The sequence below is a fragment of the Antechinus flavipes genome, chromosome 2 (genome assembly GCF_016432865.1).
Source record: "Antechinus flavipes isolate AdamAnt ecotype Samford, QLD, Australia chromosome 2, AdamAnt_v2, whole genome shotgun sequence".
Classification (NCBI taxonomy): domain Eukaryota; kingdom Metazoa; phylum Chordata; class Mammalia; order Dasyuromorphia; family Dasyuridae; genus Antechinus; species Antechinus flavipes.
The window spans coordinates 18,970,472-18,979,493 of NC_067399.1; the positions used below are offsets into that span (position 1 = coordinate 18,970,472).

The 9,022-nt window shown below is 40.0% G+C and overlaps 1 protein-coding gene across 1 annotated transcript in view; it reads right to left on the reverse strand.

Moving 5' to 3' along the window:
- The window catches only part of ADAM28 (ADAM metallopeptidase domain 28), an 83,852-nt gene extending 75,258 nt beyond the window's left edge, over window positions 1-8,594 (reverse strand). The window contains exon 1 of the mRNA XM_051973506.1: window positions 8,543-8,594. Coding sequence (XP_051829466.1) covers window positions 8,543-8,594 — 52 coding nt within the window. The remainder of the gene's footprint in view (window positions 1-8,542) is intronic.
- Between the last annotated feature and the right edge of the window lie 428 nt (window positions 8,595-9,022).

Consider the following 9,022-nt stretch of genomic DNA (forward strand, 5'->3'; position numbering starts at 1 on the left):
TCATACAACTTGTAGTTATCACAGGTAGGATGCCAACCCACTCTTCCCCCTCCCCCCTCAATCTAATGTAATTTTCTCTAGAGTTTACAATTGTTGAATTGGTTGAGGGCAAAGAAAGAAATTCATCCATAAAGAAATCTGACAAAGAGCATGAAAATTTTCCAAGATGTCTCCAATACATTATTTCATCCAATCCCCACAAATTCATGAAAAACTAGAATTATCCTCCTTTTACAAATAAGGAAACTGAGGTTCAGAAAAACTTTATGATGCTCAGGCTCATATAGCTAACAAATTCAAAAGGATTCAAACCTTCCATGTCTAGGCCATGTACAATGAGAGAAGATGAATTTGTTCTTTGACAAACCATCTTTCTTAGGTATTGGGGAACAACCCAATTTTATTATTAAACAGCATTTTTGTGAACGAGCCATATTGAATTTCCCTTCAAATACACCAACTTTCTGGATCGAAGGAAGACACTGAAAAGAAAGGACTTTGGACACGAGGCAATTAGTGTTGATTCCAGTAACTCCCCATGCCCTTAAATATTGTTTAGCTCCTGTCTCCTTATGCTACATGACAGTTTAGCTTCTTCCCAGCTGAATAAGTCCAAGTTAATTATTTTGAAGCAAGCAGAACAAACACAAGTAACTGCCATCCTGGGATTACACAAATCCAGTGTGTAACATAATACTCGTCCCCTAATTCATTTTAATTCTTGCTTTCTCACCCTCCAGAATTTCCCACAGAACTCATGTTTACTGGATGTGCATTGGAGACAATGAGGCAGAGGCCAGTTGAATGAAATATTTAATTGGTGAAGTACAGTTAATGTTTTTAGATATGACAATACCGACTCATAATTTCATCACCATGGGGAACTCCCTGATGTGGGACTTCCTTTCACTTATCCAGATTAGTAACTTTTCCATAATTTCTAGTCAAAAGAATTTCTCTGGGAAGTTAGGGGACTTCTCCATGGTGACACAGCTTGTTGATATGAGGAGAAGGACTTGAAGGGGAGGTCTCTTTGTCCCTAAAACCAGCTCTCTATAGTTGATGCTGAATGGACATTCCATTATTTTAAAAAGTATTTAAAGTCATTTCTAGTTAAGTTACTAAATTTAAAAGTCCAAAAGTGGTTAAGTTTGGGGATGAAAAATATTCATATTTCTGTATGAGAAGTAGGACTATGCAATCAAAAATACCCTACAATTTTGAGTCAGAGGATCTGATTTTAAATCTAGAAGTCCTCCTTGCTTGTTATGTGAACTGGGGGGGAGGGGTAATCACTTCCATTAGCTTCACGTCAATATTTCCATCTGTGAAATGACACTGAAATCTTTTTGTTATTGTTGTTTTATTAATTTTTTTTTAATTTTCAAAACATATGCATAGATATTTTTCAATATTCACCTCTGCAAAACCTTGTGTTTCAATTTTTTTTCCTTCCCTCCTCCATATCTCTTCTCTGAGATGACAAGCAATCCAATATATGTTAAACATGTGCAATTTCCACAATTATCATGCTGCATAAGAAAAATCAGATCAAAAAGGAAAAAAATGAGAAAGAAAACCAAATACAAGCAAACAATAAAAAAGTGAAAAGATTATGTTGTGATCCACATTCAGTCCCCACAGCCCTCTCTGTGGTGCAGATGGCTCTTTCCATCATAAGATCATTGGAATTGACTTGAATCATCTCATTATTGAAAAGAGCCATGTCAATCAGAATCGATCATCATATAACGTTGTTGCTGATTTCAGTGAAATCTCTTCCTTTTATGAAATTTGGATCTTTGATTCCATGACTGTAAGTCTCAGTTCAGAATTGATCTGTTTCATTTTAGAGTAAGGCTTAGATGTCTCCAAATTGCTGAGAGAGAAAGGACCCTTCTTCTCTCAGTAGAATATGCCTGTCAAGGTCAGTGACTTCTCTATTTTGTTCTTATTTCCTCTTCTTTCCTAGGATTCAGCCCACTACCTTGGTGCAGGTCCCCATCTCCTCATATCTGAGCTACCCAGGCTTAATCTGCTTGCCTCCAGGCTTCCTGCCTCCAGTCTACCTCTATTCAGCTCCTAAAGTGATTTTTCTTAAGGGTAAATATAATCTTGGTACCCCTCAATCAATAAACTCTAGTGGCTCCTTATCACCTTCAGAATTAAATATAAAATTCTCTCTTTGGTGCTCAAAGTCCTTCATAACCAGCTCCTTTTCCACTATATTTCTATTATTCATACTTGTGTTCTTCTATTATTCATACTTTCCCCCACACACTCTTTAATTAAGTGACATGGGTTTGTTTGCTATTCCATGCCATCAACGGGCTCCAGGCCATTTTCACTATCTGGAATGCTCTCACTCCCTTTTGGTTGCCCTGGCTTCTTCCAAGTCCCAATAAAATGCCATTTTCTTCAGGAAACTGTTTTTAATTTTGGTGATCATTTTCTATTTACCCTATACAGAGCTTGTTTGGGCATCCTTCATAAACCTAAGTGGTTTCAATCACAAAGGCAAACAAAATAATAATAATAATATTTAATATTAATTTATTTATATAATAATATAATAAGTTTCCAATCAAAAACTCTTATTATTTTATTTGTTTGCCTTTGTGATTGAATTAAATAGTGCAATGCATAATAATGATAATTGTTATTATCATTATTATCTAGACTTTATATTCATGTAGCATTTTACAGAGAGACAGAGGCAGAAAGATCAAAAAACAAAGAGATAGAGACAAACATTAACTCATTTCATTCTCACAATAATCCTGTGTGGTAAATGTGAATGTTATCCCCATTTTACAGCTGAGGGAACAGGCTGAGAAACTAAGAGATTTGCTCAAGGTCACAGAACCAGAGAGTAACTGAGGCACAATTTGAACTCAGATCTTCCTGAGACCGATGGTCTCTGCTATAAAACCTAAGCTCTCTTGGAGAATTCATTACCAATAGACAATATGGCGGCATGGACAGGGAGCTGAACTTGGCAGCAAGATAGCGACATCAGAACCTGCTTCTGAAACTTATTAGCTACGCAACCATGGGGAAAATGACTTCATCTTTCTGAATCTCAGGCAACTCTGTGAGATAATTAGTCATGATAGAGCAGCAAGGATGAGATGCTGGAAGAGTTTAATCCAGGGCAACATCAGTTTTTCACCTTGTTCACAGAGAGAACAGTTTTAGAAAATAGAGAAGCTACTGATTGGGATCTGTCACCTTGGTAAAATCACAGGACAAGAAATAAACATTAAGAACTACCATATGCTAGGTTCTGTTTTACACACTGGGGATGTAAAGACAAATAATGAAATAATTTCTATCCTAGTGGACATAAAATGAATATTTACATAGGATTCATCATACTAGGATATAGTGAATACATTTACTGTATTTCTCTCTTCCTCTCTTTACTCATCTTTTCTCCCATTTTTACCCATTTTTCCTCTCACTTCTTTTTTCTCTAATGCCCTTTTCTTTTCATCCCTCTTTTATTTATCTATCTTACTATCATTCTCTCCTTCTGCCCTTCCCTGCTCTATCTCTTCCTCTCAGTTTTTCCCTCTCCACCTTCACTTGTCCTTTAATCTTTGTTGTTCTCTCTCATTAGTTCTTTCTCATTCTTTCTGTGTATACCTCTTGGTTACTTTTGTCTCTATGTATCTATATCTCTGTTTCCTTGTCTGTATTTTGGTCTTTCTGTCTGTGTATCTCTGTTTCTGGGTTTCTGTCTCTTTCTGTTTCTCTGTCAATCTGTTTGTTTCTCTTGGTTTCTGTCTCTGTCTCTTTGTGTCTCCCTCCCTTCCATCCCCTTTCTCTCATCTAATCCATTTCCCTCCCCTCTCTTTCTCTCTCTTTTTGTATTTCTCTCTCTCTTTGTATTTCTCTCTCTCTCTCTCTCCTCTCTCTTACTCTCTTTGTCTCTCTGTCTCTCTCTTTATCTTTCTCTCTCTCTGTCTCTCTGTCTCTTTCTCTCGCTGTCTCTCTTTCTCCCTGTCTTCTCTCTATCTTCCTCTCTGTCTCTGTCTTTCTCTTTCTCTCTCTCTCTGTCAGCATCATGAATGTTTGTTTGTATCTTTTCCTTTAATGAAATCCCAAAAGTCCTTTTATCTCTCTGAGGAATGCAAAGTACTTTCCAAACATCTGGCCTGATTTTCCCTCCTCAAAGGATATGGGAGGAGGCAATGGGGTCAGAATAAACTTGTCCAATGTGCACAAAGCTTCCATGGGTCCTTTCCTTTTTGTTGTGGGTGGGGGTTGCTGAATGGGGAAGGGGGTACGTGTCATTTAATTTCGATGAGATGCCCAGTATGGAAATTCCTTTTCCTGATGCAGATTGACACTCTGTGTGTCACTTATAAGCTTAGAGAGTCACTGGAAATACTAAGGGGTAGCAAATTGGTGCAGTGAATAGAGCATTGGGCCCAGATTCAGGAAGATCTGAGTTCAAATCTGAATCCTGCCATTTAATTGTTGTGTGTCCCTAAGGCACGTTATCCCTATTTGCCTCATCTGTAAAAAGGGGACACATTGAGAAAGGGAATAGCAAATCACTTTGCCAAAAAAAGTCAAGAAAAAGTTGAACATGAATGAACAACTAAATAACAGTTGGAGTGCTGAGGGCTTATGTGACCCATCTAAAGTCACTCAGGCAGTCATTCTGACAAGTGACTGAGAAACTAGACTTTCAGTCAGAATCAATTCAGGTGTAAATCCAGATCTCCTTGTGTCTCTTCCGCATCCCCCATACCCCACAGACTCTCAGCTAAGCATTCCAGCTTTATCATTTACACCAGGGGTCCTCAAACTATGGCCCACGGGCCAGATGCGGCAGCTGAGGACAATTATCCCCCTCACCCAGGGCTATGAAGTTTCTTTATTTAAAGGCCCACAAAACAGAATTTTTGTTTTTACTATAGTCCAGCCCTCCAACAGTCTGAGGGACAGTGAACTGGCCCCCTATTTAAAAATTTTGAGGACCCCTGATAGACTTTAGTAAAGTTGGAAAAAGAATTATCTTCCCCTCTGTTCTGTGTGGGAAAAGGGCCTCAAATTGGGATGCAGGTGGGAATATCTTGGGAATTCAGTGGAATCCCACCACCTGTCAAATATTCCATCAAGGAAAACATGATAAAGCAGAAAAACAACTGGGTGTTCAGTCAGAACCCCTAAATTTAGTTCCTGGCAATGCTGTTTATGAACTGTAGGAAACTCATTGGAGAGTCACATGAAGCTCTCAGTTTCCACGTCTGAAAACTGAATGTACAAGTCAATCACTATCCTTGTCACAGAGTTGTTGAGAAGAAGGCACTTGGAAAATCCTCTAGGAATTCAGGTTTTTCCTGTTGTTCTGAGCTATATTGGGATTACCTTTGTTCTGCTTGCCCTCAGCATGGGGGTTGGGGGAATGCAGAGGTAGGAACAGTGGCCATAAATTGTCAAGATGAGTTCTGGCCTGGAGATGGGGGGGGAGGGGGAAAAGAATGTCCTAATAATAAGAGCTACCTGAAAGTGAAATAAGTGGCTTTGGGAAGTAATGAGGTTTGAATTTCTTTGAGGACCAATGGGTTGCCATTTTCAGTTTATAATACACAAACAATGCCTTTTCAGGTAAAGGAAATTTCTAGGATGGTCACTCTCTTCTCTGGGGCAGGCAATGGTCAAGCTCTAACTTCTGCTCTTAGAGAAGTTTTGGGGCCCTGGGTGATGTGTTTTCATCTCAACCACACAGTCAGTCAGCGTGGGCCAAGTGAGACCTGGGCTCCAGATGTTTCTGACTAGATGGTCTCTGGTCTGTGATGAGTCAATCCACAAGCTTTTATAAAGCACCAAACACCATGCTGGTGTGGGCAGCTAGGAGGTGCAGTAGATCTGGAATCAGGACGCCCAATGTTCAAATCCAACCTCAAACATATATTAGCTATGTGACCCTGTGCAAGTCACTTAACTCTGTTTATCTCAGTTTCCTTATCTATAAAATGAGCTAGAGAAGGAAATGGGAAGCAAGTCTAATATATTTACCAAAAAAAAAAAAAAAAACTCAAATGGGATGACAAAAAAATCAAGCATGACTGAACAACAACCTCCAAAGCAAAGGGAGGGAAAGTCCCTACCTTCAAAGAACTTGCATTGCAAAGGGGCGACCACATGAATATAAATATATGCATACATGATACCAAGTAAATGGGAGATGAACTCAGAGGATAGGGAATGCACCAACAACTGGAATGGGGGAACAAGGAAAGGACTGGTGCAGAAGATCCATTGTGATGAGAGCCTTGAAGGAAGCCTAGGATTCTAAGTGGGTGAGTTGAGGAGACAGCCCATCCACAGGCATGGGAACTATACAGAATAAGTCGCGTATGAGGAATACCATATAGACGTGGAGCAGAAGTTGTCCATGTACATGTAGTGATTCTGAGTGTCATGGAAGGGTATTTGGAGACCATAGTAATGAATCATTTCCTTTGGCAGTGGCTTGGTGGAGGTCACGGAGCTAATTAAGGGCAGAGCCAGGATTCAAATTCAAGACTTTTACAACACTCTTTCCCTATCTACAATGAGTATCTCCTTCATTCCTCTTAGATATACTTGTATTTTTGACTTAACTCATAAACACACACACATCCTTCACTAAGGTACCCATTGCAAGAAAATCAAAAGGGCCGAGTAAAAGAGAGAATCAGCCTTGGAGTCGACATCTAGCCTCAGTTCCCCCTGACAACTCCCTATGACTATAAGTACAAAAAAAAAAAAAAATACAGCATCTGCACTAGTGGAGTGAGTTTCCTCATTTGGAAGTTCAGCTCTAATCCCTACCCTTCAGTAAATATACAAAGGATGCTGAACACACTTAAGTGACTAGAACATTGCTTGACCTTATATTGAATTTTTCAAATTGGTGGCAGAAGATCAATTATCAGTTTCATATTAAAATCACCTCTGCTAAATGATGCCATAATATTTTATAAACATGAAATGATTTAACCAGGTCAGTCTTAGGATCTAGAAGGACATTAAAAGGAGGTTGAGCATTTGTTCACTTCTCAGAGGAAGAAATGGACAAAGAAATGATATAACTTCTTCAAGATCAAACAGTATCAAAATTAGATTTGAAATTGTAACATGGGGATGGTTGAGGGAATCAAATTGATTGCCATGAGGTCCCTTCCATCTCTAGACCTAAATTTATGGATTATTTACATTTTTCTATCACACACACTACCATTTCTTTAAATATTCTCATCTCCCTCCTCCCCCATTTTTGCCTGTGATTTCTAACTTGTCTAGCTGAATATCAATAATATAAAGCAAAGCTGTTTTTAGAGTAATGGGTTATAATGAATTAATATCTCTATTCTACAGTTGAGGGAACAGAAGCTAAATGATCTGTCCATCATCAAAGACCTAGTAATTGTCAGTGTCAACAGTTAAACCCAGATCTTAGTGATTTAAAGCTTACTTCTTTATCCTCTAAAGCAGGGGTCCTCAAACTTTTTAAATAGGGGGCCAGTTCACTGTCCCTCAGACTGTTAGAGAGCCATATTATAGTAAAAACAAACTTTGTTTTGTGGGCCTTTAAATAAAGAAACTTCATAGCCCTGGGTGAGGGGGATAAACGTCCTCAGCTGCTGCATCTGGCCCACGGCCGTAGTTCGAGGACCCCTGCAGAAATCATAGCTTTGTTAGCTCCCCTTTGTTAGCAAAGTGATCTTCCTGGACTGTGGGCTAAGCAACCCAAGTATCACACTGATAGAAATAGTGAAACACACTGAAAACACACATACTATATAAAACATTAAGTTGGCTGAAGAGAACCTCACTGGAGGCCTTCAGGCAGAGGCTGAATGGATGACCACTCATCTGGGATATTGTAGTGGGGATCTCTGAACACTCACAAGTTCTATTCTTGAGGGTCTTCAGTTAAGCAGAGTGACTATGATGGAACCCTGGAAATTTAATTTTTAAAAGTCCCAGCTTCCTAGTCTGAAGATCTTCAGGTCTGGAGGTGTTTTTTGAGAGTGTTACAGAGGGGATTATCATCAGATATGGTGTGGACTAGATGACCTAAGAGGTCCCTTCTCCAACTGGAATCCTGGGAAATAGCAACTCTGATTTAGCCTTCAGTGACAGTGACATTCTTCTCCTTGATGAGGAGCAAGGTTGAATTGATGAACATTTATTGGTTAGGTTTTTGGATGAGAAGCTTCTTGCAGCTTTGCTAATACTGATTTGTGATAGCCAAAATCAACGTCTTTTAGCTTTAAAAAAAAAAAAAAAAAAACCCATGCTGTGAACACCAAGGTAGTATGATGTAGTGAACAGGATACTAGAATCAAACTCCATCTCAGACACTGACTACCTTTGTGCCCTGCCTCAGTTTGCTCATTTGTAAAATAAAGAATTAGACAGCTTCTAAATCCCTTCCAGCTCTTGGTATATATCCTAAGGACAGGAAGGAAAGATTACGGGAGGAGAAACTTGCTCCCCAGCCAGTCCCAAGGGCCACAAACCCTGACAATGAGCTTACCTGGCAGTTGCATAAGGATACCGACTGTGGCCAGCAGTAGCCCGGGGAGCATACTGCCCAGCTGCCCAGTCCGACCCGCCTGACTTGGCTCCGCTTGGCTTGGCTTGGCTTGGTTTGGCTTGGCTCAGCTCAGTTTAGCTCAGCTCCCCAGGACACAGGTAGGGCTGCTCCCATGGGGCTCCCACATGAGAGAGAAGAGAAGCTCCGACTCAGCCTGCTTCTGCCCCTACATGAGGAAGTGTTTATTCAAGGTGTTGCACAATCTTTCAGTCGGGGCCTGGCACAGAGAAGCCACAGTGGCCCTGCAGGCGGAAGGCCTCATGGCTCACTGCTTCTCCAATTACCAGCCTCCACCTTTGTCTTCTTCTTGAAAGGGGAAAGTGTCAGACAATATAAGGGAGGCTGCCAGCATTTGAGAAAGGAAAATAGAGAAGGAAATGGAAGGGGAGGGAGGGAATGGAAGGGAGTAAAAGGAAAAGA